General features: G+C 47.3%; 1 protein-coding gene across 1 annotated transcript in view; it reads right to left on the bottom strand.

Annotated features, from left to right (window-relative positions):
• Nucleotides 1–1955: 1955 nt before the first annotated feature.
• The window catches only part of GABRD (gamma-aminobutyric acid type A receptor subunit delta), a 42793-nt gene continuing 22035 nt past the window's right edge, over nt 1956–22713 (bottom strand). The window contains exons 2-9 of the mRNA XM_066637399.1: nt 17540–17652; nt 14349–14416; nt 10752–10972; nt 10005–10087; nt 8026–8163; nt 5760–5915; nt 4809–5020; nt 1956–2252 (exon numbers count right to left, since the gene is read on the bottom strand). Coding sequence (XP_066493496.1) covers nt 1956–2252; nt 4809–5020; nt 5760–5915; nt 8026–8163; nt 10005–10087; nt 10752–10972; nt 14349–14416; nt 17540–17652 — 1288 coding nt within the window. The remainder of the gene's footprint in view (nt 2253–4808; nt 5021–5759; nt 5916–8025; nt 8164–10004; nt 10088–10751; nt 10973–14348; nt 14417–17539; nt 17653–22713) is intronic.

The raw sequence follows: 22713 nt of genomic DNA, 5'->3' as shown, positions 1-22713 counted from the left end.
CTACTAAAAATGTCAAAGGAAAAATGTGTGTTGGCTTCCCCTCCTGCCCCGCCCGTCATTACCATCTCGGCCCACCCCCAAATGGCTGGATACAGTTAACTCATCATTTCAGTAAAGAAATACGGTACAACCTGTGAAATGAAGGGAACTGAGCTGCAAAGCTGCAGATGAAAGAGAAAAACTCTTAAAAACCCTGAAGAAATTAGCAGTCAGTCAGTCTTTTACTAGTTTAACCAGACAGAAAATCTGTGTTCCAACAGGTATCTGTTGAGACCTGATGATCAGACAGTGCAACGCCTCATTCATAATCCAGAAAGGTTATTCTTCCCTCCCATGCGCTGTTACCCAACTTTCAAACCGATCATAACAATTGGTTATCCAAGCCGTTTTGCCCTGTTTCGATTCCAAGACTCAGACTACAAGTGATGAGGAATGCATCATTACATTTGCTTCCTTTGATCTTTGTCTGTTTAAAATAGCAGCCGCAGACCCCACAAACCAGAACCCACAATACTTAGCACTTGTGCAGCGCCTTTCTCAGTGTGCAAAATGCTTCATACATATTGTCTTGATGCTAGGCTTAGAACAACCCTGAGCAGTAAGGAAGCATGATTCTACCCATACTGCAGATGGGGAAGACTGAGGTTAAGAGGAAACAGCTTAACTCAGGCCACCTCAGTGGCAATTCTGGCCCCAGTAATGCCTGGGGCCAAGTTGGCACACTGCCGCCCCTCCGCCACTGGAAGAGTTGCCACCTCCCCTGGTGGGCTGCCCCCCTTGCCTCTCTTCTGGAGTCGAAGGGAAACAGTGCACACCCTCCCTGACCCTCCAAAGGTCTTGTGAAGGTCTCGGAGGACCAAAAAACATCACATCCAGAGGAAATCAGAAGTGAAATTTTCATGCCCTTAGAACACCTTCTTAGGGCTTACAAATGGCACCTCCAGTTTCCTCTGTGAAACCAGAAGTGATGTTTTTGGCCCTCCGAGGCCTTTATAAGACCTTCGGAGGGTCAGGGAGACTGCACCCAGCTTCCCTGGTCCTCAGAATGCCTCTGGGCTTTCCCCCTGAGTAGTGTGCAACGGGGCACCACGGGAGGGGGGGTGGATAGTGGTGCGGTAGTGCCCCCCCAGTTCAGCGCCCAGGGCATTTGCTCCCCTTTGCCCCCCCTTAGGTATGCCACTGGGCCACCTACTGAGGCCATAGGGGAAGTTTGAACCAGGGAGGTACAAATTCACAACTCAGTCTCTTAGCTGGTTTGCTATGAAAGATCTCTGCAGAGTCAGGGGGAGTGGAGTTAACCATTTCCCCCATGCTTTTTACTGACAAAAATTCTGCTCCCCTTGAAACTGCAATTTTCCTAGGAGAAAAAGCATAAAGGCACAAACACAACTTTCCTCCCTAGGCAAATAGCAGCTTCAAGAGCAATTGTGATTGGGGAAATGCCTTCTTCCCCCCACAGTGCAGCTCTGGATTGGGTCCCACCAAGACAGAAATATGACAATGCATTTCTTATCACACTGTTTGACTCTGACCCTCAATTCTTCTGGGTCTGCCCCAGCTGTGCCTTGACTCCATCCTGGTTCAGCTCCAGGGAGCAGCTGCCTTAAAGCACAGATGTTTTCATCCCTAAGGGGGAAGGCAATATGTCAAGTTACTGTGTCGGATCCTGGTGGCAGTATCACGGCAGGTGTCGTGCCAAACCAGGGAAGACAGCGATGTTTGGCTTGCCCTGCCTAAGCGGAGGAGGAGAAAGACGAGCCAGTGAAACAGGCCATGTTTAGTTCTTCCTTGGTTCTATCGGGAGTCAGTGTTGGTGATCAAAGTTGGGAGAAAGCCCAAGTGCCGGTTTTAGTGAAACATCCTCTTTGCTTTGGAAGGTGCTGCAAGATGGCCCCAAGCAGGGTCCGTGTGACATTCTGCTTTGGCCCAGAGTATCTCAGTTATTTTTGGGTCTCTCACATGGTGTAAGCAACCCAATAGATGACATTGACTGCCGCGAAGGCTGCTGGAAAAACCGCCCTGGCATATATATCAATGGTGTCTGCGTCAATGGGTTTGAAGAGAGACTTCAGAGAGCTTTTCTTCTCAGGCTTGGCTTCCTGGCTCTTATCCTCTCCTGTCTCTACTTCCACAGAGCCAAATGCCCCAGGTAGGTTTCTGGAGACTCGGTGATGTCTGTTGGAAACGGCAAGCTCCTGATTGACGCCGGCTATTGACAGGGAAAACATAACAATGGCGTTCTTCACATTGATCTGCAAAGGGAAAGAGAGCCCGGTTAGGATGGTGATTGGCAGGGCCAACCCAAACCTGCACACACCCCGGGGCCTAGGGAGTGGTTCATCAGACTAGCTCTGTGATCCAACCAATCAGGGATCACGTAGCCAGCACAGTAACATCGACGTGCCAGCCTTAATTGGCTATGCGACGACATCCTTTGCTTGGGAAAGTGCTTGTGCTCCATTTTACAGCCCCACTGAATTTATTTCTGATACATGGTAGAGGAGGGACAGTGTCCCATCGCACTTTGGCTCTGCCCTATTCCATGAAGAATACCATTCTATCTGTGGGACTTGAGATGGCGGTTATACCACCAAGTTTATAGAGTTTTAGCAGCCAGACCATGGCAGGCAGCCAATGATCAAACTTGAACTTGGATAGCATGTCGAAGACAAACAGTTACAACAGGACAACCTCATACAGAAACAATAGAACATTTTGTTAGTAATTGTATTACAGCAAAAGAAACTTGGACAAAATTAGCAGAAAAAAATGGACTGGCCAGATTTGGCCAAACAGAACTGGGAAAATATTGTTTCAGGACAAAACGAAACAGAATCTTTCAAAGGACCAAGAAAGAAGACTACAAAGAAAAGGAAAAGGAATGAAAGACAACCAACTGTGATAAACTATTGGAGTGTTCCCTGGTCAACAGTACGTCTAATAAATTTAATTGTACTATTAGCATTAACGTTTCAAAGAAACAGAGAAATTAAAATTGGAAAAGAAAGTAAAATAAGTAATTCTGTTGAATTTATATTGTTTAAAGTAAACACATTAAGTAGATACGAAAAAGAAAGAATGTCAGAAACCAAGTGGAATATATATATTCCTATTCCATGAAGGCAGATGGTGCTAAATAAACAGAGAACAACAATAAAAGAAGGCAACATGAGTGACAGGGGCAGGACTCAGTGATACAGCAACAGCTTTGCTTGCAGAAGGTACCAGGTTCAATCCTCTTTAAGCAGGGCAGGGTAAGACCCCCATGTGGAAACCTGGGGCAGCTGCAACAAGTCAAAGGAGACAAAAGTAGATGATCCATCTAGTTCGAGTACTTTGACTCAGTACATGGCAGCTTTGTATGGTCCTCAAGAGCGTCTCATATTTTTGGTGCCACCTCTGAAAAGGCGTATCAGGTGAAAAGGTGCCACCTCTTGTACTTAATGTCATTTTTAGTTTGATGAAATGTGCCCCTCTGTTGAGTTGGCTGCTCTGTCCAATGGATGAGTGGATCAGAGGTTCCCTCCCATCACTAGAAGCTAGGGCATCCAATAGTGGGAGATTCAGGACGGCCAACATGTGCTTCATGTAGCACAGAACTAACCTGTGGAATCCCCTGCCACAACATGCAATGATTGCCACTAGCTTAGGGAGTTTGAAAAAGTGACTGGACAAATTCACAGTTGCCAAGTCTATTAATGGTTACTAGTCCTAATGGCTACATGCTATCTCCAGGTTCAGAAGCAGTAGGCCTCTGAATGCTAGACAGGCCAGCAATGGTGGGAAAGGGTTCAGCCTCCATTCCTTGCTTGTGGGCTTCCTAGAGGTAACTGGTGACCATGGGAAACAACACATGATCCATTCGGCGTGATCCATTCGGGCTTTTCCTAATACCCACGACAGTTAGCAGTAGAACCTTCACATACAGAGGCAGTATACCTGAATTAGAAGAACAAAACGGCTAATATTATAATGCCGTTGTACAAATCTATGGTAAGGCCACACCTGGAGTATTGTGTCCAGTTCTGGTCGCCGCATCTCAAAAAAGACATAGTGGAAAAGGAAAAGGTGCAAAAGACAGCGACTAAGATGATTACTGGGCTGGGGCACCTTCCTTATGAGGAAAGGCTACGGCGTTTGGGCCTCTTCAGCCTAGAAAAGAGGCGCCTGAGGGGGGACATGACTGAGACATACAGGGGGGACATAAATTATGCAGGGGATGGACAGAGTGGATAGGGAGATGCTCTTTACACTCTCACATAACACCAGAACCAGGGGACATCCACTAAAATTGAGTGTTGGGCGGGTTAGGACAGACAAAAGAAAATATTTCTTTACTCAGCGTGTGGTTGGTCTGTGGAACTCCTTGCCACAGGATGTGGGGATGGCAACTGGCCTGGATGCCTTTAAAAGGGGATTGGACAAGTTTCTGGAGGAAAAATCCATTACGGGGTACAAGCCATGATGTGTATGCGCAACCTCCTGATTTTAGAAATGGGTTAGGTCAGAATGCCAGATGCAAGGGAGGGCATCAGGATGAGGTCTCTTGTTATCTGGTGTGCTCCTTGGGGCATTTGGTGGGCCGCTGTGAGATACAGGAAGCTGGACAAGATGGGCCTATGGCCTGATCCAGTGGGGCTGTTCTTATGTTCTTAAATAATAGTTGCTTAGGCCATACAGTGGGTTAGGGGAGGGATTTGTCTTTGTTTCCTGTTTGTAGGTTTCCCTGCAGAAAGCAAGCTGCAGGACTAGATGCATCTTCCCAGGTTCTTTTTAGGACGAACCCACTGGAGGTTTTGACAACTGACCTCTGCTGTCTGCCGGCTGGTCTTCAGCTTATCCTTCTGCTTTTTCACGTAGTCGGCGTTGAAGTGGGCAAATGCATATTCAACCAGGGCAGCAAAGACGAACACATAGCAGATCCAAAAGTACACATCCAGGGCTTTGATGGCCGAAGCCCTTGGGAGCGAGGAGCGGGCACTCACCATCAAGGTTGTCATGGTGAGAACTGTGGTGATACCTGGAAGAAGCATGGAAAAGTGCAATGAAGTGGTAAGGTATATATAGTGCAATTCCTGCATGTGGCTGATGATGAGAGGATGAAGCTGCTGTCTGCAGAGTCTGACCATCAGTCAATTTAGCTCAGTACCGTCAGCACAGACTGGCAGCAGGCTGCCTTCTGCTGAGTCAGATCCTTTGGCACATCTAGCTTAGTTCTGACTCCATTGACAGGCAGCAGCTGCTTTCTGCTGAGTCAGATCTTTTGGTCCATCTAGCTCAGCACTGATGGTAGCAACTGCCTTCTGCTGAGTCAGACCCTTCTCCATCTAGCTCAATACTCACTACACTGACTGGCAGCAGCTGCCCTTCTGCTGGTCCATGAAGCTTACTACTTTCTCCACTGACTCAGGCTGAAATCCTATGCTTGCTTACCTGGGAGTAAGTCCCACTGAATTCAAGGAGCTTACTTCTGAGCAGACATGCCTATTGCACTGTCAAACACAGCATCTTGACACAGAGGTTTAACCATGGTGCAGCTTCTTGAGATCCTTCTCAGGGGAGATACCATGCCCTGAACCTGGGACGTTCTCCCTGCATGTACTCTGTTCCTGAGCTATGAGCCCTGCCTCCACCCTTCCTAATACCACAGACACGTGATGCCTGTTTGTCCCTCTCAAGGCTTGTCCCATGTTTGTGAATGACTTGACAGCTTTGGTGACCTGTAATAAGCATCCCCAGAGAGAAGAACCAGCTTTTACCCAACGAGACCCGGGCAGGCACAGCTGACTGGCTGATCCAGAAAGACACCCATGACATGGCCACCAAGAGGATGGAAGGCACGTAGGACTGGATGATGTAAACACCACGATTCCTCCGCAGGTGGAAGTGGAGGCTCAGCCGGGGAAATTGGCCAGCTGAAATAAAAAGAAAAAAACCCAAAAAAAGGACCATATCACCAGGGCCAGCTCAAGACCTCCTGACACCCATGGCGGACTGCCAAACACTGCCTCCCCTTACCCAGTGATGTGCCTTTCCCGCTCTCCAATGTATTTGCTCAGCGCTCTCCTCCCCTCCATATTTCCTCTTCCTTTCCCAATCTAGGAAGGTCAAGGAGGAGCACTGGAAGCAAGAGGGCAGACCAAAAAAAGAGTGCCCCCTACCAGTCTGGTGCCTGGTGCCAGCTTCAGTTGGCCGCTTGGATGGGCTGGTCCTACAGAGTGCTTAGTTGTCCCTCTCCAAGACTTGGCTCCAAAGGAAGCCATCAGCAAGGGGAAAGCTTCATCTAACCGGTTCATCTAACTGGCTGCCGGTTCTGTTCCGGGCCCAATTCAAGGTGCTAGTTTTGACTTTTAAAGCCCTTTACGGCTCGGGTCCGGGGTATTTGAGGGACCGCCTCCTTCCCTACAATCCTGCCCATGCTGTTAGATCATCTGGGGGGGGGCCCTTTTGACTGTGCCGCCACTAAGAGATGTGAGAGGGGTGGCGGCCAGGAAGAGGGCCTTCTCGGTGGTGGCCCCCGAACTGTGGAATACCCTCCCCTTAGAACTGAGAACTGCTCCCTCATTGCTAACGTTCCGGCGTGGACTGAAGACCTTTTTATTTCAAAAAGCTTTTAATTGTTGACAGGCTGTCTGGCGTTCTTGCTTTTTATATGAAAATCCACGGGGTTTGTTTTGTTTTTAGATTTTTTAATTATTGTAAATTGTTTTTTAATGTTGTATTTTTAAGGTGTTGTAAGCCGCCTTGTGTGCCCATTGGGCAAAAAGGCGGGGTATAAATTAATAATAATAATAATAATAATAATAATAATAATAATAATAGCCTAGTGAAAAGGGACCCGGTTCTTCTGTTTACACAAGTTCTCTTCAGCACCTTCACGTGGCCCACTGAAGCTTTTTATGCCACAGCCTGTATCTTCCACATTCACCCTGTTTCCCCCCACCCTGGCTCTGCACTGCAAAAGGTTCAGGGAAGAGCACCAGTACATCTTCTCCTTCCTCTCACAGTTTGGAGCCAGGCCAAAGCAATTTAAACAGGGCCAATGCCTATGCTATCAAAAGCAAGACTTTCCTAGCGTCTCCTATTTCAGGCTGGGTGCAGAGGGGAATTCTATGCTTGAAAGCTCCCTGGGGTTGGAGGACAGGACCCACTTTCCACTTGCTGAAAACAATCATGGAAAGGTTCAGCATTCCTTTGATGTGCTGTTTTTTCTCAGGCTAGCTAGAGGATTTAATTAATTGGCGAGATTAAGCAAATTAGACCCTTCTTGATAGCCTAAAGAGGTGGCCTCCCTTAAACCAGACAACACATTTTACAACATAATTAACATCTTTAAAACACAGGTAGGTATCAGTGCTGCAGGCAGCAGGTACCATCTCAGTATCCAGCAGGTAATTAATCTGTGGAACATCAACAGGCCCTACTCCCCATCTCAGCTTTGGAGGTGCAAACCAGTAGCTCTATCTACAACCTGTCTCAAAGACATAAGAACAGCCCCACTGGATCAGGCCGTAGGCCCATCTAGTCCAGCTTCCTGTATCTCACAGCGGCCCACCAAATGCCCCAGGGAGCACACCAGATAACAAGAGACCTCGTCCTGGTGCCCTCCCTTGCATCTGGCATTCTGACCTAACCCATTTCTAAAATCAGGAGGTTGCGCATACACATCATGGCTTGTACCCCGTAATGGATTTTTCCTCCAGAAACTTGTCCAATCCCCTTTTAGAAGCGTCCAGCCCAGAGGCCATCACCACATCCTAAGGCAAGGAGTTCCACAGACCAACTACACACTGAGTAAAGAAATATTTTCTTTTGTCTGTTCTAACTCGCCCAACACTCAATTTTAGTGGATGTCCCCTGGTTCTGGTGTTATGTGAGAGTGTAAAGAGCATCTCCCTATTCACTCTGTCCATCCCCTGCATAATTTTGTATGTCTCAATCATGCCCCCCCCTCAGGCGCCTCTTTTCTAGGCTTTTCTAGGACCCTCTCTTCAGCCCACTTCAAGGAGCCTCCTCTTTGCTTACCAGATTTGAAATTCATCATTTCTGTTGCAAAATGGTAGTTTGTGATGGTGAACTGAGCGAGCTGCAGCTTGTCCAGCCCGTGGATTTGATCCTGGTTTTCTGACCAGCGGTAGACAATATCTTCTGAGGAGTAGCCATCTGTCAAAAGAAACTGAATAAATACAGGGATATGGGGAGAGATAAAAGATTGACAAGCTCAGGATGGAACTCACAAACCACAGCCTCCATTTCCCTGACTGGTCCCACGTTTCTCTACCCAAACCATACAATAGGCACCCCCAAAAGTATTTAAAAAGGCTTTATTTCTACATCTGCTTATTGCTCCAAAATCAAAATCTGTAAATTGAATTAAAAATGGAGCCCCCTGTAAGTTTTGGCAGCAACTGTTACCTTGTACATGCTTGATCTTGTCTCATCTCAGAAGCTAAGTAGGGTCAGGCCTGGTTAGTACTTGGATGGGAGACCACCTGGGAATACCGGGTGCTGTAGGCTTACACCATAGTCTTTTGAGACTGAAGGTTGCCAACCTGCAAGTTTTACAAAACTTGCCAGCCCTGTGAACTGCCACCTCACTGTTGGCTGCCTTGACATTTGCTGATTACAGAACTGCAGATGGCTATATTTGCCGAGATAAAAATGTTTTGTGCTTACTTGCCGAGAAAATAGTCAGTGCTAAAAATGAAATAAGAGGGAGGAAGAGGCGGCGGCAGAGGAGGAGATAAAGGCCTCTCACACAGCGGGCCATGCACTACAAAGGTTTTCCAGTCCGATGCCACATGGGTGCTGTGCATAGCCAAGAGTGATGCTCCATCCGTGTTGCTGTTTGCAGGGCCTTTGGAGCTCAGTGGAAGAGCATCTGCTTTGCACCAAGAAGGTCCCAGGTTCAATCCCCAGTGACATTTCCGGGTAAGGCAGGAAAAAAAACCTCTGTCTGAAACCCTGCAGTGTTGCTGCCTGGTCAGAGTTGCCAATGCTCAGTAGATGGACCAAGAACCTGACTTGGGGCACAATCTATAACTCAGAGTGGAGCTGTGTGCACTACTGCCTCTCTGCAGGGCCTCACACCACATGTAGGAAGTTATTGTAGCATTTTAGTGCTACTTGGGAAGCAACTCGAGATGCTGCTTTGGTGTGGCAGAGAAGCCATGGCGAAGAATCAGACGACAGACAGGTTTTAAAGGGGTGCAGAATGGCTGGAAGCAGGAGCAGGAATGAAATCAAGGGAGAAGTGAAGTGTCTCTCCCGGCTCCTGGCCCAGCTTTTTATTAAGTCTCAAAACACATGATATAAGGCTACGCAATAGGGAAATTTTCAAGAGGATGCAAAGATTCATACTGGCTGTAACCAGCCGGCTCTCTAGCTTAACCGCAAACACATTCCATAGATATGATTTCTCCATAACATCTTCATAACATCCTCTGTTTACCGGCTCTGGGCGAAGACACTCAGCGTATTATTAAGGCCAAGAGTTTGCTCTTGCTCAGACGCAGGTGTGCCTGCTGTCATTATTGCCAAATACTGCTCAAGCATCTCAAAGCCTAGTGCCTGTGCACCGCTACAGTTATTTCGCCACCTAAGAGGTTTCAGAAGCCTTTATGGTGGTGTGATAAATATTTGAGCATTTATTTTATTTTATTATAAAGCAAGGTGTCATAGATCAGTGACAGAGCATTTGCTTCACATGCAGAAGGTCCCATATTCAATCCCTGGCAGCATCTCCACGCAGGGATGGACCCAACCTATTAGAAAGCTGAAGTCTCCAATTGGAAAAACCTCTGTGGTCATTCTCATCAGCCCATGTGGTGATTTGCCAGATATTTGACGTCCTACGACTCTGTTATTTTTCTCTTTACTCTTATTTGAATTAGATTTGCACATCTGGACCTGGGCACCACCAGAAGTGAAGGTGATTCTCTCTCCCCCATCAAAATCGGAAGTTTCTTGTTTTTACGTAATATGCATCTCAGGGTTCAACTCACAGCTCTCCAAGTCCAGCATGCATTCTTGCTCATCCATCGGATACTTGGTCAAGTCCATATCGCAGGCCACAGTTGAAGTAACCCTACCCCCCAAAAAAGGAAGACAAAGGAAATGATATATGGGCAAATGATGCAATTTTGTACAGCCTTTAGGAGCCATTGGGGTCAAACATCCTGTTGTTGCCAAGTCTTTCCAAGGGCCTGCCCAAGCCCTTCCTCAACCTAAAGCAAGCTACCACTTGCTTTCACACTTGTGCACCTTGCCCTTCCCACTGCCTCCTCTACTGCTATATCAATTCCTCCCCCCACTAGACCTCCCCCAGACCAGGAAGCAGAAGATACTCTAGGACACCACTCTATTCTCTCATCGCACACTTCCTGTTTTTAAAAAACAGTTCTAGCAGGAAAAGGAGGAGGCTGCCCCTGGTCTTATGAGCATTTCTGTTGAGTCTTAGGTGGCCACAAGATGTGAGGATGGCCACTAGATTAGATGGCATTAAAAGGGAATATGAGAAATTCATGGAGGGCAGGTCTACCAACGCCCATTACAGATGGTTATATGCTACCTCCAATGTCCCGCTGCAGGGGGACAATGACTGAAGAGGCATCTTCCTTTATCTCCTGCTCGTGGGCTACCAAGAGACAGTGGGCCGCTGTGGGAAGCAGGATGCTGGACTAGGCAGGTCTTTGCAGGGCTCTTACTTTCTTAAGAAAAACAAACCCTTGCTCTTGAAGTTTCTGTTTTACCTGATGCTGTATAGAATGACCCCATCGGGCTGCAGCCGGATGAGCTTGTTCTCCACAGTGACGTCATGAAACCAGGCAGACTTGGCGTTGACGATGAATGTGTCCGGAAGCCAAAGCTTGTCCACAAAACGGCTGTCCAAGCCTAGCGTTTCGTTGGTGTGGTTGTAGGACAGCCGGTCATCTCGCCAGCTTTGATGCAGAAAGACAGTCATTGTGTATTCCTAAGGACACCCAAGAGGCAGAATTAAAACAACAAGCTCCAAAGCAGAGAGGCTGTACTCTGGTTTAGGGTCATCAGCATTTTTTTTTTTTTTATGGTCATCAGATCTCTTTCAGATTTCTTTTTTTAGCTCTTCAGATCTCTGGCTCAGATGCTACTTTTAAAAAGTTGTTTGGGACTCCGGCTCAGACACTTTGAACTGGCTCACATGTATCTCTTGCATCAAATCCTTTGCCAGAAAACTTGGCTGTAGTCGGAGCGGACTGAGGAGTGGAGCTCTGGAACTTCCACAGCAGGGCAATGATGTCATCAGCAGGACCACTCAGGGGCTGCCTTTGAAACTTTTTTCAACTGAACCTTAACCGAAAGGAAGCGGGAGGTTCAGTAGGAGGCAAACTGAGAAATTTGCCTAGGCGTACACATGAACATCTAGGCCAGAAGTTCCCAAAGTGTGTATCACGACATTTGTGAGATTTCACAAGATCCAATATGGCAGTGCCTGGCTGAGCTGATAATTTTTGGGAACCACTGGTCTAGGCCAGGGGTGTCCAAAGTTTTTGGCAGGAGGGCCACATCATCTTTATGACACGGTGTCGTGGACCAGTGAAAAAAAGAATTAATTTACATTTAAAATTTGAATGAATTTACATAAATGAATATATTAAAGATGCAATTATAGGAATGAATGAAGGTCTTGCAATAGCTCAAGTCCTATGAAAGGCCTAGCAAAAAGCAAGGCCAGCCTTTCCTTCGCTGCCACTGTTGCATCACAGACGTGCAACAGCAAGCAGTGGAGGGAGCTCTCATCCCACAGCTCATGCAAGAGGTCAAACAGTCACTCTCACGCTGAGAGCAGCTGTGTTGGGCCAGTGCGGGCTCCAACAAATCTCTGGAGGGCCAGAGGCTCATTGGGAACTGGGGGCTCCCGGAGGGCCACATTGCGAGTCCTCGAGGGCCACAAGTGGCCCCAGGGCCGGGGTTTGGGCACCCCTGGTCTAGGCCATCATCTTTCCCAAGGGTTGCATAGCTCATAGTACTTAGTTCATGTAATATTAAGACTATAATCCTATGCAAATTTCCCTAGGAGTAAATCCTACTGGACATTGGGACTTCTTTCTGAGTAAATATGCACAGGATAGCATGCTAATGCACCTTTTATATTTATCTGTAATTATTTTTTAATTCCATTTTCTAATTTTTATACATTTGTTTTAAACTACTGCAATCCAGTCCGAGAGTATGGAATGAAATGAGCTATCAAGAATGAGTTTCAAACTGGCAGGAGAAGAAAACTCTTTAGTGAAGACATTTAAAGTTGCTTTTTTTGTTGTTCATGGGGCATGATAAGCTCCTGCACTTCAAAAATTTACTGCTGTAACACAAAACATGACTCCATAAAACAAAACAAAAAAAACATAATTCACTTGAGAAAAATATCTTAATCTAGTTACTTTGGAATTTTCAAAGGTTTTTTTTACTAAGAAAATACAATTAGGTTTTTAAAAACCCAAGAAAATAAAAACATTCATTGTATCAATGACTATTTTGTTAAGAACAACACACACACTCCAAAAGGTCAAACAAAGTGATTTCTAGGACTGTTGAGGGTGTTAGCTTGGTGGAAAGATGGAGAAGGTACAAACTGGTCTGCTTGAGCTAACAACTTAGTATCCCAAAAGGGAGGGTGGGTTAGATCACAGGAGATGAATGCCTTGAGGTTAAAAAGTTCTTTAAGAAATTTCTAGAGATTCCATGCCACACTCTTCTGATTTTCAGAGCAGTGGCTATGAAAACTTCAGCTACATCCGAAACCACTATACAATTGGTCCTCATCGCTTGCAGGTTTGCAATTGGCAGATTTAATTCACACGACCTTCAGTCACATCTCCAGTCAGATCTCAGTATCCATGGGTTTGGTATCCATGGGGGTCCAGGAATGGACCCCTTGTGGATCTCAAGGGCTGACTTGCATATATTTTAGAGCATGGCTCTCCAGAACCTGTCCCGTGAAACATATCCAGTGCCCTCCCCCACATGAATGGCACTTACCATTCCACAGAGGAGCCATCCTTTCCTGCTGCCGATCTCCCCCAAACTGAGCTCTGGCCCACCATTTCCAGGTTCCATTGCCCCAACAGCCACTGCACCCAGAATACTGGGCAGGCCCAGCAGATTAGAGCTGAGTTTGGGGGAGATCGGTGGAAGGGAAGGACAGCTCCCTAGAAGAACAGTAAGCGCCGGTCGTGCTGGGGGATGCCTTTCCCATTGCACAGTGGTCTCCAGTTGAGAGACTGCTGTTTTAGAGAAATAATAAAAAATAGTATTTTATTTATTTATTTATTAAAAAGCTCTATCCCAGCTTTCCCATTCTGAAGCACATGCCCAAGGCATCTCACAAAGCTCCATAAAAACATCAAATTACAATATACAAAACAATAACCAAAACGATCAGTAAAAACAATTGAAAGTAATTAAAAACTATTGGGGAACAGCTATCCAGACTTGAGCAGGCAGCAAAATGCAACCCCACACATAAAGGCACAGAGGGTTTTAACACCAAAACCAAAAGTTTTAAGACCACTTACTTATTCCTTCCTTCCTTCCCTCCCTCTCTCCCCTCCGCTATGCAATTACATTTTCTCCCCCACTCAATTAGAAAAACCTGCTACCAACTCTCTCCCTAATTATTAAGTGTGCTCCGGAGAGAAGTTAACCTGATTATCATTCTCAGCTCCCAAAGCGAAATCTCACTGACTCAGAGAAGCCAGAGGTGTGTCTGAGTATCTCAGATTTTTGAAAATGCATTTGTTTACATATTTATAGATGTGCCCTTAGTGCAGCACGCCTATCTAAAAGTGTAATGACCGAACACATCTTGACGGTCATAAAACAGTTGTACGGACTCCCAGCAGAGCTGGCCCGAGACCTCCAGGGAGAAGAAGACGGAAGAGCAGTGGAAGCAAACAGACAGAAACAAGAGTCTAGCACTGGCTGTGTACTCCTCCCAAATTCAGTACACCTCTGAATAGTTGTTGCAAGGCAACAGCGATGGGAGAGAAGCATGCCTTTCTCTCCTGCTTCCTGAAAGTCTCTGGTGAACCACTATGGGCAGGGCCGACCCATGCAGTAGGGCAGATTGCACACCACACAGAAGGGCCACATCTAAGGGGCCACCACGCTGACTGAATGAGAGGGTGCTGGTGGAATGTCACTTCCGGTGGAGAGGAAGGGGTGCCATTTTCTGCTGCAGTCAAAGGAATCATATGGGCACAGTCCTAACTGTGGGAAACAGGATGATGAGCCTTAACTCTGACCCAGCAGGGCTCGTCTTACGTTCTTATGACTCTGCAACCTCTTTTGTCCGAAGGCCAACTTACCATATTGACTTCTGAGATGTGGTCAATGCTGGCGACCTCAATGGCTAGAGCAACGTTAACAGGAGGGCCTAAATGGGAGAAAAACGTAGGGAGGCGCGTTAAGGACAAAGGCAGCCGTGGCTGCCTCTGCATTTGCGTCTTCTCTGAGTTCTTCCAAAATTAGAGCTTTCACCGATTTGAAAGTCTTAGTTTGATCACTCAAAGATGCATATGTTTTCATATGAATAAAACAATAGTTCTGCAGAAAGAGCACACACATTTCTGTTTTATTTTTATCCTGCCCCTTTTTCCGAACTCAAGGTGAGATAAATTTTACCCTACAACAACCCTGCAAGGTAGGTTAGGTGGAGAGAGTGTGATTGGACCAAGGTCACCCAGTAAGCTCAATGGCAGAGTGGAAATCTGAATCCAGCTCTCCTCATTATACCGCGGTGACCAAACTGTGACTCTAGAGCAGGGGTGTCCAAACTTTTTGGCAGGAGGGCCACATCATCTCTCTGACACTGTGTTGGGAGCCGGGGAAGAAAATAATTATTAATTTACATTTCAAATCTGAATAAATTTACATAAATGAATGTATTAGAGATGGAACTTATATGAATGAATGAAGGTCTTGCAATAGTTCAAGGCCTATAAAAGACCTTGCACAAAGCAAGGCCGGCCTTTCCTTTGCTGCCGCTGCTGCATCACAGATGTGCAACAGCAAGCAGTGGAGGGAGCCCTTGTCCCACAGCTCACGCAAGAGGTTGAGCAGTTGCCCTCACATTTCATTGGGCCACCACAGGCTCCAGCAAGTCTCTGGACAGCCAGAAGTTCATTGGAGATTGAGGGCTCCCCACGGGCTGGATTGGGAATCCTCAAGGGCCACAAGTGGCCCCCAGGCTGGGGTTTGGGCACCCCTGCTCTAGAGTCACATGTGGCTCTTTGGCATATAATGTGCGGCTCTCAGAAATATGCTGCTAGAACTCTTTTTTGCATCACAATTAATATAAACGGTAAATAAGATATAAGAAAATATAAGAAATAAGATAACAGGAGAGGAAACTGAACGCTTTCCACATGTGCTGCCTCCGACGCATCCTCGGTATCACCTGGCAGGACAAAGTTCCAAACAACACAGTCCTGGAACGAGCTGGAATCCCTAGTGTGTATGCACTTCTGAAACAGAGACACCTGCGTTGGCTTGGTCATGTCGTGAGAATGGGCGATGGCCGGATCCCAAAGGATCTCCTTTATGGAGAACTCGTGCAGGGAAAGCACCCTACAGGTAGACCACAGCTGCGATACAAGGACATCTGCAAGAGGGATCTGAAGGCCTTAGGAGTGGACCTCAACAGATGGGAAACCTTGGCCTCTGAGCGTCCCGCTTGGAGGCAGGCTGTGCAGCATGGCCTCTCCCAGTTTGAAGAGACACTTGGCCAGTGTCTCTTCATAAGCCACTGTCAGAGGCTAAGAGGCAAAGAAGGAAGGCCCATAGCCCATAGCCCAAGGCCCATAGCCAGGGAGACACACCAGAGACAGACTACATTTGCTCCCAGTGTGGAAGGGATTGTCACTTCCGAATTGGCCTCTTCAGCCACACTAGACGCTGTTCCAGAACCACTTTTCAGAGCGCAATACCAGAGTCTCCCGAGACTGAAGGAAGCCAATGATGAATATAAGAATTTTTCAAGCTTTATAATTATTTATAATTATTTACGAGATATAAGCTGAGAGATATAAGCAACGTCAGCAGAGGCTGCTTTGTGACAGCCACAGAGCAACCTCTGCTGGCACAATGCTAGTTATGCCAGCAGGGAAGGGGGTTAGGACTGGGGCATTATGGTGTATATATGTTCCTATTCAGAAGTAAGCCCCAATGTACACCACAGTTAGCACAAAACCATCATCAGGTGTGATGTCTGAATTACACTGTGGTTTGAACACACAGCAGGAAAACCATGGCTTGGAACTGTTTATTCATTTTACACTTCCAACCTTTCAACAAGCAGCTTCATAGCTTCTTCTGGAGGAGGAGCAACGGCTATAATGATGGCCTGCCTTTCAGTTCAGACATCCTGTCCAGTCATGGTTGATTTGCAAACCACTTTAAACCATAGTTTCTCATTCTGGTTTGCAGACTGATTACAGATGACGATCTGTTGAGCTTTGCCATTATACCGAAGCATAGTTAAACTTCCTTAAGTGTAGTCCTGAACTGAGCCATTTGCCATATTCGCAGCACACTTTCCTGGCCCAACAAACAGTGCTTTTGTTGGCACTGTAAGTTCCATCATTCCCCTTTCCTTCCATTTTAATTCCACACTTTCAGATTTAAAAGGAGGTCTGGTCTAGAGGGTCTGGTCTAGGGCAGGAGGTCTGGTCTAGAGGGTAAAGCCTCCATTTGCCTGAAGGTAACAGCTGAAGGTCGCCAGTTCGAGGCCACCGGCACCATGAACGGCGAGACCTTGAAGCAGCTGACAAGACGGGCCGAGTTTTTCCATCTGCTCTTTGGTCGCCCTTCAAGTGAGATATGAAGGATTGTCAGCTTGCATGGGAGGAAACTGGAGGCCAGAATGTGACACCAGATCATAAAAGGATTCATCTGAAATGTTGTAGTTCTTGAAAGATAGAACCTTCGTCAATTGTAAAAATCCCTATAGGGATTTGGTAAAGCCTGCCGCCTTGAAATAAAGTCTGAGGAGAAATCTGAAGACCATGAAAGGCAGTATATAAATACCTGTATTATTATTATTATTATTATTATTATTATTAATGAAACCATGGTTTTCTGTATCATCTAAGACCAGTGGTCCCCAACCTTTAGAAGCCCGCAGACCACTGAGGCAAAAACTGGAATCATCATGGACCACATACAACCCCCTGCGCGCACAAAAAAATGCAATTAAATTTAGTAAGTCTGTGGAGAAGTGCTCAGTGAGAAGTGCCAGCTATGGCTGTGGCTAGTCTGTTCTCGGCCCTCTCTGTGGTCCATGGGGGAGCACTCCCTCAGTGAGATGCTGTACGTGACAGAAGGTGACCATCTTTTTTCCCAGAGACCTTGAGGAACTCTTCTCAGGGTCTCGCAGACCACAGTTTGGGAACCACTACGTTAGACCAAGACTAACTGTAGTTTCAAACGCTCCCTGCAAACCAGGACATAATGGCACCTCCTGGTTTATTCACCGTTTGTGGGAACGTCAGATTCTTACCTCCAATCCCAGGCCGGAAATTCCGGGCGTACCCTTTCATTAAGTCATCCAAATTGGGTAACCAAGAAATTTCTATGTTGGACCCGATGTAATCGCCAATGTCGTTCATAGCTCTGCATAAGAAAAGAAAAGGAAACGTGGGGTTGGAAAGAGAACTGAATAGGAACATTGCATTAAAATGTGTTAAAGTGTTCCTTTCCATTAAAAAGATTAGAGCTTTGCTGGGTGTTTAGAAATTGCTCCCTGCTGATTTGAGTGTTGCAGGAAGAAACCAAATGGGCCAATTCAGTGACTGTGAAGGAAATTAACTGGATTTTTTTCTTAGTTCCACTTAGCAAACACTACCCTTTCCAGGGTCCAAACCTCTCCCCACTTTCATTGTTAGATGTTGGCCAGCGTGCCTGTATGTACGTGTGCCCATATGCAGGTGCGGGCACACGTGTCCTTTATTTCTGGTAGAGGAGTCTTGTCGTACACAGAGAGCGGATATTCTCGCATTACAGGTGTCTGTACATATGTACATGGATTTTGTGTAAATGACTGTGCATGCATTGACATGAGAAGCAAATTCATATCCTGCTCGAGCATGGCCCCTGGGAGCCACTGCCAAGAATGCAAGGCCTCTGGCCATTTATGCCCGCAGCCCCAAAGCGCACAACAGCGACACATCTCTTATGACACCACTAGTGGATTGGGAGTTCCACCACCATATGAGCCCTAGAGCAGCAGTTCTTAAACTGCAGGTCCATGACCCACCAGTGGGTCAAGACCCAATTTTTATTGGGTCATAATACTGACAGATCAGATTGGGCTAGGTAAATCAAGGGTTTAAGAAGCTGCCACTTGTGGAGAGCACTGCAGCCAATCACCATTATAGCCACAGCCCTTGGCATTTATAAATCGGGCAGTAACCTCTAGGGCCTCTGAAAAGCAGTGGTGTATGAAACGGGTGGCTGGGGGGCCCCAGCCCCGGGTGCCAGGCTGCAGGAGGGTGTCTGAGAGGAGCCCCCAGGATGGTGGCGGGGGTAACCCTGCCTGCAGCCATGATTTAGGTATCACTGGCTGCAGCCACCCGCAAGAGAACCATGTTTATTGGTATAAGAACATAAGAACATAAGAACAGCCCCACTGGATCAGGCCATAGGCCCATCTAGTCCAGCTTCCTGTATCTCACAGCGGCCCACCAAATGCCCCAGGGAGCACACCAGATAACAAGAGACCTCATCCTGGTGCTCTCCCCTACATCTGGCATTCTGACTTAACCCATTCCTAAAATCAGGAGGTTGCGCATACACATCATGGCTTGTACCCCATAATGGATTTTTCCTCCAGAAACTCGTCCAATCCCCTTTCAAAGGCGTCTAGGCTAGACGCCAGCACCACATCCTGTGGCAAGGAGTTCCACAGACCGACCACGCGCTGAGTAAAGAAATATTTTCTTTTGTCTGTCCTAACCCGCCCAACACTCAATTTTAGTGGATGTCCCCTGGTTCTGGTATTATGTGAGAGTGTAAAGAGCATCTCCCTATCCACTCTGTCCATCCCCTGCATAATTTTGTATGTCTCAATCATGTCCCCCCTCAAGCGTCTCTTTTCTAGGCTGAAGAGGCCCAAACGCCGTAGCCTTTCCTCATAAGGAAGGTGCCCCAGCCCCGTAATCATCTTAGTCGCTCTCTTTTGCACCTTTTCCATTTCCACTATGTCTTTTTTGAGATGCGGCGACCAGAACTGGACACAATACTCCAGGTGTGGCCTTACCATAGATTTGTACAACGGCATTATAATACTAGCCGTTTTGTTCTCAATACCCTTCCTAATGATCCCAAGCATAGAATTGGCCTTCTTCACTGCCGCCGCACATTGGGTCGACACTTTCATCGACCTGTCCACCACCACCCCAAGATCTCTCTCCTGATCTGTCACAGACAGCTCAGAACCCATCAGCCTATATCTAAAGTTTTGATTTTTTGCCCCAATGTGCATGACTTTACACTTACTGACATTGAAGCGCATCTGCCATTTTGCTGCCCATTCTGCCAGTCTGGAGAGATCCTTCTGGAGCTCCTCACAATCACTTCTGGCCTTTACCACTCGGAAAAGTTTGGTGTCGTCTGCAAACTTAGCCACTTCACTGCTCAACCCTGTCTCCAGGTCATTTATGAAGAGGTTGAAAAGCACCGGTCCCAGGACAGATCCTTGGGGCACACCGCTTTTCACCTCTCTCCATTGTGAAAATTGCCCATTGACACCCACTCTCTGCTTCCTGGCCTCCAACCAGTTCTCAATCCACGAGAGGACCTGTCCTCTAATTCCCTGACTGTGGAGTTTTTTCAGTAGCCTTTGGTGAGGGACCGTGTCAAACGCCTTCTGAAAGTCCAGATATATAATGTCCACGGGTTCTCCCGCATCCACATGCCTGTTGACCTTTTCAAAGAATTCTATAAGGTTTGTGAGGCAAGACTTACCCTTACAGAAGCCATGCTGACTCTCCCTCAGCAAGGCCTGTTCGTCTATGTGTTTTGAGATCCTATCTTTGATGAGGCATTCCACCATCTTACCCGGTATAGATGTTAGGCTGACCGGCCTATAGTTTCCCGGGTCCCCCCTCTTTCCCTTTTTAAAAATAGGCGTGACATTTGCTATCCTCCAATCTTCTGGTACCGTGGCCGTTTTGAGGGACAAGTTGCATACCTTAGTCAAGAGATCTGCAACTTCATTCTTCAATTCCTTAATAACCCTTGGGTGTATGCCATCAGGGCCCGGTGACTTATTGATCTTTAATTTATCAATGAGGTCTGAAACATCTTCTCTTTTAACCTCTATCTGACTTAACTCCTCGGTTAGGAGGGGCCGTTCGGGCAGCGGTATCTGCCCGAGGTCTTCTGCCGTGAAGACAGATGCAAAGAACTCATTTAATTTCTCTGCCATCTCTAAGTCTCCTTTTATCTCCCCTTTCCCTCCCTCACCATCCAGAGGGCCAACCGCTTCTCTGGCGGGTTTCCTGCTTCTAACATATTTGAAGAAGCTTTTATTATTCCCCTTAATGCTGCTGGCCATGCGTTCCTCATAGTCTCGCTTGGCCTCCCCTATCACCTTCTTACATTTCTTTTGCCACAGTTTATGTTCCTTTTTATTCTCTTCATTAGGGCAAGACTTCCATTTACGGAAGGAAGCTTCCTTGCCCTTCACAGCCTCTCTAACTTGGCTGGTTAGCCATGCGGGCACTCTCCTGGATTTAGTGGAACCCTTCTTTCTTTGCGGTATACACCTCTGCTGGGCCTCTATTACTGTTGTTTTAAGCAGCCTCCATGCACTCTGGAGAGACTGGACTCTTTTTACCCTCCCTTTCAACCTCCTTCTAACCAGCCTCCTCATTTGAGGGAAGTCCGCCCGTCGGAAGTCAAGGGTTTTTGTTAGAGATTTGCCTGGTATTCTTCCCCCAACGTGCACGTCAAAACGGATCGCAGCATGATCACTGTTCCCCAATGGCTCAGTAACGTTTACATCTCTAACCAGGTCCTGCGTACCGCACAAAATTAAATCCAGAGTCACCTGTCCTCTGGTGGGCTCCGTGACTAGCTGATTTAAGCCACAGTCATTTAGCACGTCAAGAAATCCGGTTTCCTTATCGTGACCAGAACACAAATTGACCCAGTCAATATGAGGATAATTGAAGTCCCCCATGATTACAACCCTGTCCTTCCTTGTCACCTCCCTGATCTGTTTCCTCATTTAAAGGTCCCCATCAGATTTCTGGTCTGGAGGACGATAGCACACCCCCAGTATTACATCGCTGCTCAAGCCTGGTAATTTAACCCACAGAGATTCTATGGTGGAGTCGGACCCACCTTCAATCTCTACTTTGCTGGATTCTATCCCTTCCTTAACATAAAGGGCCACCCCACCTCCAACACGCCCCTGCCTGTCCCTCCTGTAGAGTTTATAGCCCGGGATTGCGGTATCCCACTGATTCTCCGCATTCCACCAGGTTTCCGTTATGCCCACTATGTCAATATTTTCCCTTGTCACCAGACATTCCAGTTCTCCCACCTTTGCTCGTAGACTTCGGGCATTCGCATAAAAGCATTTATACACGGAATGCCCCAGGATGGGCTGCTTATTCGCTCCTTTGTCCCCGCATCCTCTCATTGTGCCAAACTGTCTATCACATCCCATCTCCCTACCTTTCCCAATTTCTTCTCCTACCCTGCCTTTGTCTTGTTGTTCTCTAACCTCCCCATCCTCATCCCATAGGGATGAGGAGTCCCGAACCGGATGCCCCTCGGCTCCTGTCGGCCTTCCCCCAGGGATCAGTTTAAAAGCTGCTCTGCCACCTTTTTAATGTTATGCGCCAGCAGTCTGGTTCCATTCTGGTTCAAATGGAGCCCGTCCCTCTTGTACAGGCCCCGCTTGTCCCAAAACGTTCCCCAGTGCCTAACAAATCTAAACCCCTCCTCCCTACACCACCGTCTCATCCACGCATTGAGACCCCTGATCTCCGCCTGCCTAGCTGGCCCTGCGCGTGGAACAGGTAGCACTTCAGAGAACGCTACCTTTGAGGTCCTGGCTTTCAGCTTCCTGCCTAAAAGCCTAAATTTGGCCTCCAGGACCTCCCAGCTACACTTGCCCACGTCGTTGGTGCCGACATGCACCACAGCCGCTACCTCTCCCCCAGCACTGTCTACCAGCCTGTCTAGACGAGAAGTGATGTCCGCAACCTTCGCACCAGGCAGGCAAGTCACCATGCAGTCCTCACATCCGTCGCAAACCCCCCTCTCTATGTTTCTAATAATCGAATCCCCCACTACAAGAAGCCCCCGACCCCCCTCCCGCCGAGGAGTATCCCGAGTGCGCTCGGATACGGGCCCATCCCCTGGAGAAGGGGTCCCCCCTAGGGGATTGTTTCCCTCCTCTCCAGGATGACGTCCTCCAGTCCCGAGACTTCCCACCCGGGCAGCCGAGGAGCTGCACGCCTGAGGTTGGGACGAAGCCTGATCGTCCCCAGAAGTCTCCCCACGGTCCTCCTCTGGCTGCCTGCGCTTCTCCAGGTCGGCCACCAAGGCTTCAAGGGAGCGGATTCTATATGCAAATTTCCAAAGTTCTATGTAAACATACAAAAATAAATATATGTAAATATACAAATATAAATATACAAAGTTAGTATCATTTCGTGT

Source organism: Tiliqua scincoides, chromosome 9 (genome assembly GCF_035046505.1).
Source record: "Tiliqua scincoides isolate rTilSci1 chromosome 9, rTilSci1.hap2, whole genome shotgun sequence".
Classification (NCBI taxonomy): domain Eukaryota; kingdom Metazoa; phylum Chordata; class Lepidosauria; order Squamata; family Scincidae; genus Tiliqua; species Tiliqua scincoides.
Note: the sequence above shows the minus strand (reverse complement) of the source record. Positions and strands in the feature narration are given on the sequence as shown.